General features: G+C 53.0%; 1 protein-coding gene across 3 annotated transcripts in view; it reads right to left on the reverse strand.

The window, feature by feature from the left end:
- CD6 (CD6 molecule) overlaps positions 1-16,588 on the reverse strand; it is a 39,920-nt gene extending 23,332 nt beyond the window's left edge. For 2 of the 3 annotated variants that reach the window (XM_040494998.1, XM_040494997.1), the window contains exon 1: positions 16,348-16,588. In XM_040494998.1, coding sequence (XP_040350932.1) covers positions 16,348-16,408 — 61 coding nt within the window. In that variant the 5' untranslated portion in view covers positions 16,409-16,588. The remainder of the gene's footprint in view (positions 1-16,347) is intronic. The other variant, XM_040494999.1, reaches the window with a different exon arrangement.
- Between the last annotated feature and the right edge of the window lie 294 nt (positions 16,589-16,882).

Consider the following 16,882-nt stretch of genomic DNA (forward strand, 5'->3'; position numbering starts at 1 on the left):
GATCTCACAGTTCGTGGGTTTGAGCCCCGCATCGGGCTCTGTGCTGAGCGCTTGCTCAGAGCCTGGAGCCTGCTTCGGATCCTGTGTCTCCTTCTCTCTCTGCCCCTTCCCCACTCACGCTTTGTCTCACTCTGTTTCTTAAAAAATAAATAACTGTAAAAAAAAATTAAAAAAAAAAAAAAGAAAATTAGGAGTAATCTAATAGCCCACCAGCAGGAAATAATTAAAGATACTGTGTTATATTCATAGACTGGATTATTTCGCTAGAAGCATGAACTAGATCTTTATCTGTCCACTTGGATAGATCTTGCAAACATAATATTGAATGAGAAAAGTAAGTGTTAGAACAGCCTGTGCAGCATGCTAACACTTATATAAAATATGGCACATGTGCCCATCCATTGGGTATTGATACATTTTTGTGTAATAAGAATATGAAAGCACGGAAGACAATGATATACATGTCACACTTTGGAGTGTGTGAATCCTCTGGGGAAGGAAGGAAAAGAATAATACGTATTTCAACAGTATCTATTTGGTTTTCTTTCTTATTAATATAGATCATTTTGCCAAATGTAGCAAAAATGGAAACATTTCTTGTTTGTTTGTTTTTTTTTTAAATGTAAACATTTCTTAAATGAGAGTAGTGGGGATGCAGAATCCGAAGCAGGCTCCAGGCTCCGAGCTGTCAGCACAGAGCCCGACGCGGGGCTCGAACTCACGGACCATGAGATCATGACCTGAGCCGAAGTCGGATGCTTAGCCGACTGAGCCACCCAGGCGCCCCCCGTTAGTTTTTAATAGAAGTCTGTATAACTTGCCTTAGCTCCACCCACGTTTCCAGGGTCATGCCCGTGGCCAGGCCCTCTCTGGGCTCTACTGTAGAAAGGTGGAGGTGAGGGAGCCCCAGGCCGGCCTGCAGTTTGGGGTCCAGCCGGGAGGCCCAGGTGTCATGAGTTGGCTAAATCCTGTCTCTCTGGCTGCACAAAGGGTGTCCCCAGGGAGCCCTGAGGAGGGTGAGTCTAGAAAGTTCCTGCAGGGGAGGAGGATTTGGGCGAGGCCTTGATGGTCAAGGAGCGTTTTACTAGGACCGGATGAGCAGATGCACATTTACCAAGGGCTTCCTCTGTGCCGAGTGCTTTCCATACATTATTGTACAGAATCCTCATGACAACCCTGTGAGGAAACCCGTCTTCCTGACAAAGAGGCCCGGAGAAGTTAAGTTACTAGCCCAAGGTCACAAAGCTTGGTGTTGACAGACCCAGAATGCAAATGCAGGTTTGCTCCCCATATTTATTCTTTCCATGACTTCATGCGGCATCAGCCAGTGAGAGGAGGAAGAAGGGCATTCTGGGTCCGGAGTACGGCACGAGCGAAGGCCCCGGGGCAGGTCAGGGACTGGTGTGTGAAGGCAGAATGAGATTCAAGAATAAAATCCTCCAGAGCATGGCCCCCTGTGCAAAGCTCGGGGCTAGGTTTCTGGGTTTCAGTGGAAGCCGAAACCCTGCTGGGCCGCACAGGGTTTTCCAGGGGGCCTGTCCCCACCCACTGGCTCTCTGGAGGGACTCTGGTTTGAGTCTCTGAGAGCTGCTGGAGCAGCAGTTTCTGGGTGAATGAAGCTTGAGTGTGGGCACGGGATGAAAATCCCCCCAGCTCCTAGAGGCGGTGCTGACACCTTTCTGAGGGGGCCTAAAGCCCCCTTAGGAGAAGGGCCCCCGGATGTCGGGCACCCAGAGCTGCTGGAAGCCATCGGCATCCCTCTAAGGAAGGAACCAGGGCCCCTTCCTGAGCATGTGACTTCAGGCTGGGACTGGAATGTCTTGGGGGGAGCTGGGGGCGGGGGACAGAACATCACTTCAGATCCAGTCTGAGCCCACAGTCTTAGCCACCAGGCCTCACGGTCACCCCACGCTTCCCTCCACAAGTCACACGTAGGCTCGCTTTTGAGGGGGCTCAAAGTCCTTCCACGTTTCCGCCTATCTTAACCCTTAGCCAAGAAGGTGCATTCTTTCGGGCCTTCGTTCATTCCTCACCGTTGGCCAGGCTGTGCGCACATCGCGGTAGGGCTCACACGTGTACTCATGGCTCAGTACAGTCGGGGAGAATTTCTATCCCAGGGGTCAGAGCAAAGTGCTCTAGGGGAAGTAGAGGTGGGTGGGAATAACTTTGACTCCAAAGAGCAGGGGACCATCGGGAGGGGTCTTAGAGGATGTGTAGGACTTCTCAGGGATGAGAAAGTGGTGGGGGGAGAGAGAGAGAGCCATCCAAGCCTTGGACAAAGGACTCGAGAGACCCAACCTGCACCTTTCCAGAGGTGAGTGGGCCAGGAGGAGAGATCACCACGGGCAGCAACGACCCACTCCTCTGTCTGTACCCGCCTTGTTCTCCCGGCCAGTGGCCTGGCCTCACAGGCCTTCCCATCATTCTCTGCCAAGGTGCTTCAGCCCTGATTTATACACCAGAAAGACATGCTGCTTTCTCAAGCCCCTGCTCCCAGTGACGGCTAAGATCTCTGATCAGCGCCTCTCCCCAAGCCTTTAGGCTTCAAACCAGGATACGCAGAGGCCCGGCTGAATGTTTGGTCAGTACCAGAGTATGATGGGCACTTGGCAAGTTCGGCAGAGTTTTGGGGCGGGCGTCCCAAGCTTTGGCCACCGGCACCCACTGCTTTGGGGTGAGGGTCTGGCTCAGCCAACGGAGCCACCGCTCACTCCCAGCTGTGCTCTGCCCTCCGAATCCACTCCTCTGGCTTGTGACTTTGTTTCTAAACTCTCGAGTCCTGGGGAACGGAGAAACCAAGAAGCCACCACCAGAGGGTTGGACGTCTGTGAGCCCTGGAGTCAGACCGATGTGGGTCCAAGTCCCCCTCTTCCTCTTCATACCAGGATCTGGATTTCTTAGCCTCTCCGCGCCTCGGCGACCCTTCTCCAACGTGAATGGGGATGGTCATGTCACCTCCCTGGAGCAGTCAGGGGGATTAGCCGATAAAGGGGGCACCAGAGGGCCCAGCTTGGGGTTTGCGTGCACACTCCCTTACCGCGGTCTGGGAGCCCCAGAGACCCCCAAACTGAAAGTGTTTTCTTAACTCTGTTGGTGGTGGCACCTGACCTTTACCGAAGCAAGGTCTTTGTTTATTCCGTGTGGTGTGGACAATCACACATTGTTGCTGCAGATATATTAATGTATTCGATGCCAGTGGCTGACCGGGCCCTGCCTGAGACCTGACAAAGTAGAGAAGAAATCCAAACAGTCTCGGTTCTGAATCACACCCGGCCCCACGGATTCCAGAAGGAGACAGAGGACCCAGAGCGGTTTTCTGTTTCTCTCCCGAAGGAGTAACTGTGCAGGTCAGTCCTCCACATCTAAGGCCACAAAAGGTACCCTAACCTCCCCCTCCCCTTCCCTTCTCCTCGCCCCCCCTTAAAGGAAACCCTCCTTAGAAAAGGAGATTGTCTATAAATCAATAAGGAAAAGGCAAGCGATGGGACACTGGGCAAGCGGCCTGGATAGGCACTTCACGGAAGCGGAAACACGCGGGACCCATAAACTCATGGGAAGTATCCAGCCTCACGGTCATCAGATAAATGCAAAGTAAGGCCACGGGGAAACAGTATCCTACACCCACAATTGAGAAGTGGGGTAATGCTGAGTATTGAGAACGGGGGTCAGCAGGGACTCTGTAGATTGCTGGGGAGGCCGAGCCCACACAACGACTTTGAAAATATTTCCATAGTCATGACCCAGAAATTCTACCCCTGAGTCTCCCTCTCTCTCTCTCTCTCTCTCCCTCTCTCTCTCTCTCACACACACACACACCCACACACACACACGCACACACACGCGTGCGCACACACGGCTATGGGTGGAACTGTGTCTCACCAAAAAAGATATGTTGGAGTCCTGACCTCAGTACCTAAGAATGTGACCTTATTTGGAGATAGGCTCTTCACAGAGGTAGTCAAGTTAAAACGAGGTCATTGGTGGGGGCGGGTGGGAGGGGCGGCTGGTCCAGGAGGACTGGGGTCCTCATGAAAAGGGGAAGTGTGGACACGGGTGTATGTGCGTAGGAAGAATGCCACGTTAAGATGAAGGCCGAGATCGGATCAGGGCTTCTCCAAGCCAAAGAATGGCGAAGGACGCCAAGCAAACCATCGGAAGCTAGGAGGGAGGCCTGGGAGAGATGCTCCCTCCCCGCCTGGGAAGGAGACCTTGATCTTGAACTTGCAGCCTCCCGAGCTGTGACACGATACACTTCTGTTGCTCACGCACCAATCCGTGGTGCTGCCTTATGGTAGCTCTAGAAAACGAAATCACACATACCTGCAACAAAGGTGGCCTTCCAGAGGCAGGGGCTGGGGGCGGGGGGAGGGCCCCTGGGACTTCTAGGGAATTCCAGGAGGCGGGTGGGAGGGCGGAACTTGCAAGATGCATGGTTGTGCCCCCTCCTTCACTTCCAGAGGGCCAGACCCTAAACCCGCAAGTGCTCCCGGGACTGTTTCATGGCTTCTGTTGACATGGCTGGAACCGAGACCATCCATGCACGTGCAGATGGCTAGAAATGGTCCGTAAAGATCTTCAGGGAAGGTGGAAATTCCATTTCGAGGGTAAGAATGGAGGAGCTGGCGTTGGGGCGTAGGCCCGTGTCCCCTCAGGAGGTTCTGGACCTCGCCCAGGGCCACCGAGGAGGTGGTGGGGCCTGGAATCAAACGCTCGTCTCCCGGACCCCAGATTCCACGTGCTCACAGCGGTCCTGACAAACACGGATCAGAGGCAGCACGATGCCCCCCGCACCCACCGTCATGCTGACGAGGGACGAAACACGCGCCTCGCTCCAGGGACTTGCAGCCTGCCTCCTTCAAGAACGAAAGGCCGAGTTTTGTGCTGGGTGACAGTTCTTTTCATGTGGTTGTTAGAACGATTTTTACAATAAGGATGACTAATGTTTACGGCGCGTGTGCATTTTCAGCTGGAGCCCGGTGGAAGTGACAACGGAATTTGGCAGAAGTGAGACAAGCCAGGATTATGACCTTGGGTAAGTCCCTGTGGGACGGGGCGGCGGGTGGGGAGGGGGCTCAGTTTCTCCAGGGTAAAATGGGCCAACCGGGCCAGATGGGGTCTGAACGCTGGAGGGAGGGGGCTCCCTTGCCTCTGACGGCTGGTTTGAGGGTGCCCGGCAGACTGCACTTCCTTCCCTCACGGCATGGCCCTCCAGGGTCCCCAGACAATTTAAGAGTGGGTACTAACTGGTACTGAATCCCACAGTAAAGGAAATTAGTCCTTCTCCAGTCCTTCGGTGCTTGGGGTTCCAAGTCTTGGCTGGTGCCGCCCAGCCTTGAACACCCAACGCTTCGTACCAAGGGGAGAGTGACTCAGGCTTGGATAGCAGGCTCTTTAAAGCCGCTTTGTTTTCAGTGTTTTGTTTATACGGACATATTCTGTTTACCGAAGTAATATTTGTTGGAAATGGATGATGGTGACAGAAGGTCCAAACAAACTGACTTAGGTTTAAGTGTGGAGTTGACCATCAACCATATTTGTTAAATAATTGTACGTGCCTAAACGCAGATCGGGTCACGTCTTTTTATACCTAAAACTCTCTGAAGATTTCCCACTTCCCACGGGTCCATTCCAAGCCCCTGCGTGACTGATGATCCCTGACATCTGCAGCCTGTCCGTCTCTATCTTCTCTGCTCCCTGCTCCCTCAGCAAGCTCCTCCAGCACCTCAACTGGTGTCCACCTCAGGGCCCTTGCACCTGCCTTCCCTCCGCCCAGAAGGTCCTGCTCCCTGATCTCTCCATCTCGATTCCAGGTTAATCTCACGAGTCACATCTCTGCTCAAATGCCCCCAGAGGCCTTACCTGGACCCCGACCCCAGTCACTCTCTGTCCTTCGGACTCTGCTTTATCTCCCCTGTTGCAGGTACTTCCTTTCTGATGTGATACTGATTTTGAAACGTGCTCGCTCATTTGTCTGTTTTCCCCCCACTAGAATACAAGCTCCTCGAAGTCTGAGGCTGTGTCCCGTATCCTCAGTGGCTGAAAACGGTGCCCGACATGTAGCGGGAGCTACAAATGGGTGGCAAAACTTGTAGGCGGGGAGGGAAGCGGCCCGGAAGCAGAGAGGAACTGAACCAAGCTCTAACCTCTGAGGTGGAGCAAGATGGCCGCCGCCAGAGGCCCAGCCTGAGGGGCCCACACCTTGGCCTCTTCAGCTCCAGCCTTCGAGGCGCTGAACCAGTTGGCTCCTACCCCCTGAACCTGAGCCAAGGAAGCCAAGCCAGTGACTAAACTTGCAGGAGGAACGATGGCGTGGTAACATCGCCATGGAGAAACGGTAACGATGGTAACCGATTCAGGCCAGGGTCATCACTAATGTCACAACCAGAGGGTAGAAGTTTGAGGGGAGCTAACGTGTTTATACATTCTCACAGAATCTGCCCCCAGGACGCACATGAGTCACAAAGCAGAAAAGAGCAACCTTACCTACAGACATCCCCTTAGCCACGCAGTCAAAATTAGAACACCGAGATGGGACAAGCTGATGGGGCGCGCCCCTTGCCACGAGAGGCCGACGATAACACCACGGCACTTCGGTGCTATTTCTGCCATAGAAGGCGTGACTAATCACAAGGAATCATCAGACAAACCACGACTTGGGATACAGATCACAGAATAACTGGACCATCCTCTTCCAGAGGATCAATGTCATGAAAGAGAAAGAAAATCTGAGAAATTATTCTAGGTCGAAGGAACAGAAAGACATGAGAATAAAGGACAGTCCCCTAACTGGAGTTTTCTTTTGCCTTAAAGGACGTTATTGGCACAACTGGAAAAATCTGAAAAAGTTCTGTGGATGAGGGTTAGTTTCGTATTGATGTCAACTGGGGAGAGCACAGGACCCCCCGCTATGCCGACTGCAGGCCCCACTTTCCACTCCGGCTCCGTGACCTTGATCCCATCTCCCCCCCCCCCCCCACCACCACTCTGCGCCTTGGTTTTCTCCTCTGACAAACAGGAGTACATGATTGGCAGCCCTCCGGGGTTTCTTCCTGCCCAGATACTGTCATGATATTTCTAGAATCCTATCTGGAGAATGTGGCACATTTCTCCAAGGAGTTGAATTCATTTGGCAAGTGACTTTAGTTTAGTCAAGGGAAGTAGGGAAAAGTGAATCTCCCTGAGCAGACTCGGCAGGGGGTGGGGGGTGACACGGTCTAGGGATGGTTTCCCACCTCTGCCCGCCACCCCCCGCCCAGCCCAGCTCTCACGCACTCCTCCCAGATGAGGTGAGCACCCTAGCAAAAAAGAATTAAAAAAAAGCATAGATCAAAATCTTTCCCCTAAGCTCCATTTAGAAAGAGGCAGCTGGTGGGGGTGGGTTGGTGACCAGAAGGTGGCTAGGGTCCCAGTTCTCTCAGCGACTGGCTGCATGACTGGAGCTCTGTGAGTATCAGTTTGTCCTTCTGTCAAATGGACAGAGCTTGTGCTTGGCTTTGCACATAGCTGTGGCGACACGGTGACTTCGGCTCTGTGCCCTCCCTCGCTCCGGCCTCAGCAGTTGACTTCCAGATTGGAAGTGGGGTGCTCAGGTGGGACCCCCAAGACATCTTGAGAAGCTCCCAGCGCTGAGGCCCTTCCTCACTCGCACAGCCTGCGGCCCCATGCACAGACCCCGTGGGCATCTGCGAGCACTGCCTGGAGAGCCCAGTTCAGCTTGGCCATGATGGAGGGGAGGCATGAAGACGTATAGGGTAGACCTTCTAACGTGTGCCACTAGCTTCTAACACAGGTGGAGACGCAGGGGAAAGCCAGGGGATCACTTTCCTCTTTTGGGATCCCAGTCTAGCATCCCCCAAGGGCCTGGCAACTTCTTCTTGCAGCCCCATCCACCCTCTCTCCCTGTCCAGGCTGGCATCTCAGAGGCTCTCTCGGCTGCCATTTTCTGGCAGAAGGCGGTTGGGCCACAGGACTCTACAAAATGGTGGGCGGAAACTCGGGCTTCCTTCTTCTCTTTCTGCCGTCCCCATGAGCTCCTGTCATGGCCCCTGGCCCAGCAGCAGTTATGGCCATGGGACTCTTCAGCATGCGCACGAACCCCATATTTTCCCAAGTACTCCAGAGCCAACATCTCTTGGAGCCTCATCCTAGACCCGGGTTCTGGAAGCTGACATTGACCCTGCTTTACAGCCAGGGAAACTGAGGCTCAGAGTGGCTCCTTGGCCAGGAAGTGGCTTCTGACTCATGAGTAGCTTCAAGGGTTTTGTTTTTTTTTTTAATTTTTTTTTTTTCAGCGTTTATTTATTTTTGGAACAGAGAGAGACAGAGCATGAACGGGGGAGGGGCAGAGAGAGAGGGAGACACAGAATTGGAAACAGGCTCCAGGCTCCGAGCCATCAGCCCAGAGCCCGACGTGGGGCTCGAACTCACGGACCGCGAGATCGTGACCTGTGAAGTCGGATGCTTAACCGACTGCGCCACCCAGGCGCCCCTGTTTTTTTTTTTTTAACCGGGTTCCATGACCGCCTAGCCGATAGTGGGTGAGATGAAAAGTCTCCAGAGAATGGGGAGACCTTTCCCGAAGAAATCTTGAAGTGGACGGGGTCCGTGGCCCAAACCCTGCCTATTTTCCAGGGCTGGGAAAGAACATGGATCAGGAGTCACAAGGTCAAGTTAAAGATCCACTAGCATCTATTAGCTGTGTGATCTAGGAAAAGTCCCTTCGCCTCTCGGAGCCTCAGCCACTTAATCGGTAAAATGGGGGTAATAACTCCTATTTCATAGGGCTGCAATGAGGAAATAGATCTATGAATTTACAGAGTGCTGTCTGGGAAGCCGTTACCCTTGTGACTGCCCGGCTAACATCCTTAAACGTGTGTACGGTCTATGTGTGTGCTTTCTATGGGCTAGTCACTGGGCTTGGCATTTTCATGAATATCAGCTCATCGAATCCCCGCCACACAGCAGTCCAGATGAATCAGGAGGAAGAGAACGTTCCCTATAGGACCAGCAGGGCCGGCTGGTCAGCCACCCCCCACAGCCAGCCCGTCCTGGGCTTTCCCCTTGACTGCCTCACCTCCAGGCTTCTGCTCAAATCGGTCCTTCTGCAAGGAATGTTTCCCACCCAGTATAGCATGGAGACGAGTCTCGTGTATCCATTGCCCAGCTTCCCCCCAGTGATGACATATTATGTAACTAACCAGAGTAACTTACCAAAACCAGGAAGCTGATACTGCCACAACACAACGAACCATTTACACTTTCCTCAGGCCTCATTAGTTTTTGCATACTTTGTGCCCAGGATGTTTGGGCCACTCTTCTCTGTATGTCCAGCCCCCTCGGGACAGCCAGGTTCCACCCCACCCCCCTGCCCCTACCGCCACCGCGCATCTGAGAAGCCACCAAGTGTCTCCAGGAGGCTCGGGCCCTCCCCCTCTCAGACTCCCAGCTCTGGAAGGCAGTGTAGCCCCGTGACGGAGAATGTGGGTTTTGGAGACCTACGGACCTGGATTTAAACTCCGGATCCGCCCCCAGCCTGGGACCAAATACATAAACTTCTGAGCCTTAGTTGACCCAACCATAAAGTGACCCAGTGTTAGGGTGGGACAGCATCCGCTCAGCCGACACTTACAGAACAGTAAGTCCCCTGCAGTGAATGGTGGCTACGGCTGTCAACGGATTGCATCTGTTGTCACACGTACCCCAGGCTGACCCTGTGTGTTTTATCATCTTCCTCACAGCACGTAAAGTGTTTGAGGACAAACCTTCGTATCTCACATCTCGGTGTCGTACAGGGCCTGGCACGCAGCAGGCGCCCAATAAATGTGACTAGATGGAACCTCCTGCCAGACAAACCGTCCCCAGGCTCGCGGTGCCTCTTCCGCTTCCCCTTCATTCATTTCTGGCCTAGGCGGGCAGGGTGGGTGCACAGCAGGACCCCACAAGGGCGCAGCCACATTTGACCCCATCTGTCCCTGAGAAGCCTTCCAGGAGATCCAGGAACCTCAGAGGCCCCTCAGGCTGCAAGCTGGGGGGGATGGGGGAGCTGGGGGAGAACCTCATATTTGCAAGGAGCCCCGAGGACAGCTCTCCAGGAGGCAAGCCAGGCCGCTCTTCCCTGGGAAAGAGCCAGAGCTGCGACCCCTAAGCTCAAGTCCTGTCACTTACTAGCTACAGACTTTGGACCGGTCTCTCAGCCTCGATAAACCCTGGTTTCCTCATCTATACGCTGGGCTTGTCATGTGGGTAAACGAGCTCACTGTGCAAACGGCGTGTTCACCGCTAAACCCTGCACTCGCATTTATAAGACGCTTCTCCTGGCTGTGTAACATTTATAACTCACATTTTTAAGCACTACTATATTCAGGCATTTTCCGATGCAATTATCTAAATTTCATAATGTGGTGAGGTGGGTGTTTTTATTTGTAGCCTGCAGGCACACAGAAGCTGAGAAATAACCCAGGTCACCCAGAGCCGGGACCGAGAAGCCAAGCCGGCCTCCGGCCAGGGTCCACGATTCCGCGTGGCAGGTGCCAGCCGGGGTTACCATGTCGCGCCCCTACTCCAGTTGATTTCTAACAGCTGGATCTCCGCTGCCCTGCTCCACAAATGGTAAAGCCACAGAGTACGAGGGTTTTTAGGCTGGGTTTTTAGTGTTCGATTTGCCCATTTTTCCAGTGAAGAAACTAAGCCCAGAGGAAGGAATGGGCCTGCCCAAGATTCCCCTGCAATCGAGAGCCAGAGTGAGTTCTAAAATCCTACGCTCACCCGTCTTCCTGGTTCCTTGTCCCCACCCTACAGGGGCTCGTTCCCAGAGGTAAACTGGGGGGATGTGAATCTGGGCACCATTCTCAACTGCAAGGCTCACCAGGAGTCTAGGGGCTGTCCTGGGGGCCTGGGGACATCCCGAAACGGGGTCGCCATGTTCTAGGATGTCCACCAGGAAGGTAAGCAGAAGGCTTCCCCAGGCTCTGTCCCGTAAGGGGAACAGATTGCCCACCACCCTCGTCCTTTCTCCGGACCAGGGCGAGGCCCATAGCTGAAGCCTTGAGAAATGATTTAGGTGGTCACTGACATGCTGTTAAATTACATAGCTTTTCTGACTACTTGGAGGAGAAAATCTCTCAGGGCGCTAGTCCCTAATGCCTCTCTGACATCTAGAAACCCTCCCATTTGAGCTCAAGGAAAGCAGCAACACATTTGGCTAGAATTTAGTGACATTTTGTTTCCATGATGTTTATTTTCACCATTACCACCATTAAGGCGATTTACAATGGCCTTATCTTTAAGGGAGCAAGATAAAGTTTTTTTTCTAAAAACGAAAGTATTTACACCTTGAAACATCAGCTTAGGGGCACCTGGGGTGGCTCAGTTGTTTAAGCATCCAACTTCAGCTCAGGAAATGATCTCAAAAAGATAATTTGAGCCCTGCATTGGGATCTCTGCTGTCGAAAAATAAAAACAAAAATCAAATATCCACTGAAAATATTAAGTAAATTATCAGTGAATTGGCAGCTTTCGAAAACCCTGGGAAGGGACAGGAATGAGGGCCCCCAGGAAGTCCTGCTCTGAGGGACTCTGGTAGCCCTGACTCTGGGGGAGGCTTGGGGGGGCGGGTAGGAGGCAGTGCCAGGGGTTGGGATGGAGAGTCTGAGGACGCTGTGAGTAGAGAGGAGATGGGCTTGGGGATTCCAGCCCCCACCAGGGTCTGTTCAGTGCAGGGCTGAGCATCAACATGGGTACAGGTCGGTGGTTTCACAGCCATCCGCATGGCCTAGTCTTTTCCTCCAAGCCCCTGTCCCAAAGCCTCCATTGGGGCCACCTGCTTAATCCCTCCCTTGTCCCCAGGAATAGGGCTGATTCTTCAGCCTTTGAATCCAACGGCTGGGGGCCCAATGTGATGCCTGAGCTTCCCTATCAGGCAATGAGACTGGCTCCCAGCAGGCCTCAATAAACGCAGACTGAGTGAGGCAGTCAGTGGACAGTGTTTCTTACTCATTCTAGATGCCTCTGTAATAAGCCACGTTACCCTAGGAGCCACGTCATCCCACATCACAACGATGGTAACCGTCATGCCAACGTCCCCCACCAGTCATTGACCTGTGACCAGAGACCCAGACTAAGCCAGGAGAAATACACAGATGCCAGTCATATATTATTTATACATCTGTCTTGCCAGCTGGGAAGAATGAGGGGGGCAAAAATGAAGAAAAAGAAGAAGAATAGAAGAGCAAACACATTTGTTTGATTTAATCCAATCGGGTGGATTGGATTAAATCTGATCCAGGACACATAGAGAATTAGGCTTGCAGAAGTTGGGTCCAGAGGTCACAGGTCAAGGGACCGGCTCAAGTGGAGGGCACAGCCTATCCAAAAGCTCATCTCACACGCATCAGCAGCACAGGAGAATCTTAATCTTCTATTTCAGCAAAACAATAGAAAAGCTGACCTCCTGTCAATGCACTAAGACAGAACCTCCAGTCTCCAGGGGGATAATCCGTGTTATCTGCTATGGGACAAGCCTTTTCTTCTTGGTAAGTGGCTTTGAAGCCCAAGAAGATTAGAATTTGAAAAATAAAGATGATGGAAAGACGTGGAAACCCCGAGTAATTATACATTTACGTTAAGTTTCGGTTGGATCAATTTCCCTGTGTTGCTGCATGAAGTCCTGTTACCTGTGATGTTAAAGAACACGTGGCCGCTGGAATTTCTCGTGTGTGTGACCGAGTAATTGACTTCAGTTGAAATTTTGAGTTAAAAACTTAAGAGAGTTTGGTAATGTCTGTAAACATTATTGGCATATTTCAGAGAACTTAATCCTCACTTTGTTTAAAAGTTAGGGTTTTAGATCTGTAAGTATTCTCTGAAATCCTTGGAACAGTTGTGTTTCTTAGAGCTGTTTGAAGCATTTATAAGACAATCGAGTTCGTTAGATGTACAAATGCAGCTTAGATTAGGTAAAGCAGTGCTATCCGATATAAACATCATGCAAGCTACCTGGGTCATTTAGAATGTCCTAGTAGCCACATTTTTTAAACGTAAAAAAGGAATAGATCAACCTAATTATAATGATAAAATGTATTTAACCTAACATATCCAGCAAATTATCATCTCAACATACAATTCACATAAAAGTTACTAATGAGGTATTTTGTGTTCTTGTTTTGAACATGTCTTCGAAATCTGCTGTGTATGTTACCTTTCCAACCTTCTCAACTCAGACTACCGCGTTTCAAATGCAACTTCCCGTGGCCGCTATATTAGACATTACAGATCTAAGGGAATTTAATTAGCTACCTTTGTGAGTGGTATTTATTATTTAAGGCGCTTACTCCGTTCAACCTGATTTGATGAGATATTCATCAAAGGCTCCCTGAGAGTCATTGTCGAAAATTACTGGACTTATAAATAAAGTGATTTTTGTATATTGAATTTACAAGCGAAAGGAAAAAAATCGATGTTAAAAAATTTGCTAATTTAAGAAACTTTTTTTTTTTTTTTTTTTATAAAGTAACCACAAACAGCCTTTTTAGTGCACAACAGAAGCCCTCAACCCACCACCGTCCAGATGGAATTAGAGTCACCAACCTCGGCACGGCCCTTGGGGGAGAGGCCTGGTTCTATGTTATCGCTCTGCACACAGAAATGTCAGGTCTGACCGAGCCCTTAGGGATCGTCCACCCAAAGCACCCCATTTCACTGGCGCAGAAACCCAAGTCCAGATCAGAGAAGAACACAGGGTGAGTCAGAGACGGGGCCCAGGCAATACCCTGGCCTCCTGACCCCACCCAATCTTCCCCAGTAAAAAGGCTTCGAGTCCATTCCTTCTCCCTCTTCGTCCCCAGATGACTGATCAGGAAACTGAGGCACAAAACTGGAGGGTATGTGGACAAACTGGTCCTGGACCCAGGCCTCCAGGGAGCACCAGCAGAACTGGAAAGCGTGGTCCCTGCCCTGGTCGTTGAACAGCATGCACCCAGACCTGAGGAGAGAAGGGCCCAGAACCCAGGCCAGCCTGGCCAGAGAAATGGCCGTGTGAGGCCCAGGATGGAGCCTGGTGCTAGGACTGGAGAGGACAGAGGAGAGGGGAGGCCTGCTGAACGTGAAAGAGCCATGGCTGGGTCTTCCGGGGCCCAGGAGGGCCAGCCTCTGGCCTCCTGCGGCCCCAGACGCAGCCTGTTAACCCCTCCGGGGCTCCATGAGTGAAGGCCCTGGGACTCGCTCTGGGGCCTCATTCTTCCAGGATCCTTTCCTCCCTCGTCTCTGTTGTTTTCCTTTCTTTCTTTTTCTTTCTCTCCTTGGAGACCCTCATTTCCTTTCCCCAAGTCTGATCGGCCCAACACACTGATTTCGCCAAGGAGAACCCCCCAGGCAGATCGGGGTCCATCTTGCCCGCCTAGGGCTCAGCTCTGCTGGGGTTTGGGCCTGCTGGACCTGGGCGGGGCGGGGAAGAACATTCTGGCAGGCCCGGGGAGCAGCCTCCCTACACCGGCTCGCTCTGGCCTTCCCCACCTTACTCCTGGGGACACCGTTTCCTTCTGCCGGCAGTGTTCTTCCTGCCAGGCCCTATTTGTCAGCAGTAGGACATATGCCTCTGGGGACCCTTTAGGAGGCTTTCAGGAAGCAGCATTTAGTGCCATTAAATCACACGGCAGGGAAACTATTCCCCATTCCAAGTGCTATCAGTCCCCCTGGAAAATCAAGAAGAAAGTAACAATTTGGAGCCAGGGTATCTCCATCGCTACCCCATCTCCCCTTTAACAGAGGGGACAGGTGTCGGCTTCAGGCTCAAGGACCTTTGCTTTCTTTCAACTTTTTGCTAGCACGTAATAGAAATTGGTTTCCACCCCCATTTATTTTTATGCTTACCTTCACCTTTTATTTATGGCACATGATGTCGGTTTTCCACTTAGAATCGTGACATCAAGTTTCCTTTCAAGACTAAACTGGTATTAGTAACAAGTGAGACCATTGAATATGAATGTGGCTTTAGGAACACAGAGTGAAATATCTGTGCTGGGAGTGGGGTGAGGCGGGCAGGAGTGTCAGGAGGGGACAAAAAGGGCTGGGGTGTAGGGACCTTGGCTCCAGGAGTCCCTTCATTTCACCCTCCTGGGCTCTCCCGGGGCCCTGGGTTCCCACCTGCTTGCGGCACCACTCAAGGCCGGTTCCCCGGGGCCCAGGGGCCGGCCAGCCACCCTCTCTGTCCCAGATTTCGTTCTGAGCCTAGGCCGGCGGTCGGGTCTCATGGAAAAGGACAGAGGGTGGCGACAGTGGAGATGGGGAAGGAGGGGCCCCTACTCTGACCCTCTGTCCGTCTTAGGTCTTAGCTCTTAGCTTCGGGGCAGAAGGCGGCTGAGTTCTGGGTGCTCCTGGTAGAGCGAGAGAGACCACACGAGCCCACACGGACATGAAGGCACACGCGTTCCAGCTAAATGGCTTTCCCCGACCCGGGGTGAGTTCAGGAGCACATGCCTCTAGATGGAGGCCGAGAGAGGAGTTGTCCGCCATCCCAAATAACTCCCCGCCTCTCTCAGCTCTCCGAGTCGGCTTGGGCTTGGGTGGCCCTCCTGATGGGGCCTCTCTGGGTCCCCTTGTGACAGCAAAGTGAAAGCACTTGGTATCTCCCCTGCCAGGCGGACCCGGGCTCCCTGGCCCAGAATTCTGTTTCCATGAGTCTCCCCATCCCCCGAAAGGTCCCAACAGGAGCAGGATCTCTCGCAACTCTGGGCCCCCGCCCAGCTCCCGCCAGCTTGGACCCCGCACTCGACAGAGGCCAACGGCGTCTGATGAACACAGCCAGCCCCCAAACTGCCTGCCTGACGCCCCCGCCCAGGTCACAAAGTGCCTTGGCACCCTGGGGGAGCTCAGGAGGGGGCAGGAGGGGGTCCTCAAGAGCTCTCCTATTCACGTGTGCTCTAAACTACCCCTTACTGGTTGCATGTGAGCCACAAGCCCCCAGCTGTCCTCAGTTCCCATTGGCTTCCCTGAATTCTGTCTCCGGACCGTTCTCTCTCTCCCTGAGAGTCACCGAGAAATGGGGATGGGGGAGTTCCCAAACTTATGGTGGGAAGCGTCTCCCTCCTCAGACCCTGGGAGCCCGCTGACAAGATACCACGCGCGCATGCTGAGACTTCTGGCACCGTCCGGGCACAGCCCAGCTCCCCCAGGGGGATCCTGGCCCCTCTCCAGGTCCCAGCCGCTGTTGCCGTAGCTGGGGCCTCCCTGGTACCGTCTCGGCTAAATGGTTCTAGAAAGGTGAGTGAGAAAATGACTGGGAAGGGGGCCAAGCAAGAGGCCAGGACCCAGGTCGCCCAGCATGAGCGGCAGGAGGTGGGAAAGGGGCCCTACCTGAGAGGGCTGCCGACAGCAATCCAAGGATAGCAGAGAACAGCCACATGTCCGGGGCCATCTCTGGCTGCTATGCGTGCCTGCCAGCAGGAAGCGCCATCCCCGGGCCAGGAGGTGGACGTGGCTGCTGGGTGCTCCTCGCACCCACTCGCTCGCTCGGACCTTGGCTGCTCCTGTTTATGACTCTCTTTCCGCAAGAGAGAGCGCTCCTTTGCACGCATGCGACCAAAACCAGCCTGTGAGTGTGTTTCTCACACCTCTGTGCTCTCTTCTTGTGGTTTTGGTCTCCAGGAAGCCAGGCTGGTATCACAGGGGCTGAGGGGGAGAGCCCAGCTGCTTGTGAGCCCACCCAGCCCTGCTGAACCCCAGAAGTCATAGAGAGGGACACACACACACACACACACACACTTCCTCCAAGTGTCTCCCAAAGAAAAGGGAAACGCGGACACGCTTCCTTTCTGGAGACCTGAAGCACAGTAGATGATCAATCAGTCCAGGTGGGAAGAGTGAGTGCATGACCCACTCCCTGTCCCGG

Source organism: Herpailurus yagouaroundi, unplaced genomic scaffold (assembly GCF_014898765.1).
Source record: "Herpailurus yagouaroundi ecotype Mexico unplaced genomic scaffold, PumYag 187, whole genome shotgun sequence".
Lineage (NCBI taxonomy): Eukaryota > Metazoa > Chordata > Mammalia > Carnivora > Felidae > Herpailurus > Herpailurus yagouaroundi.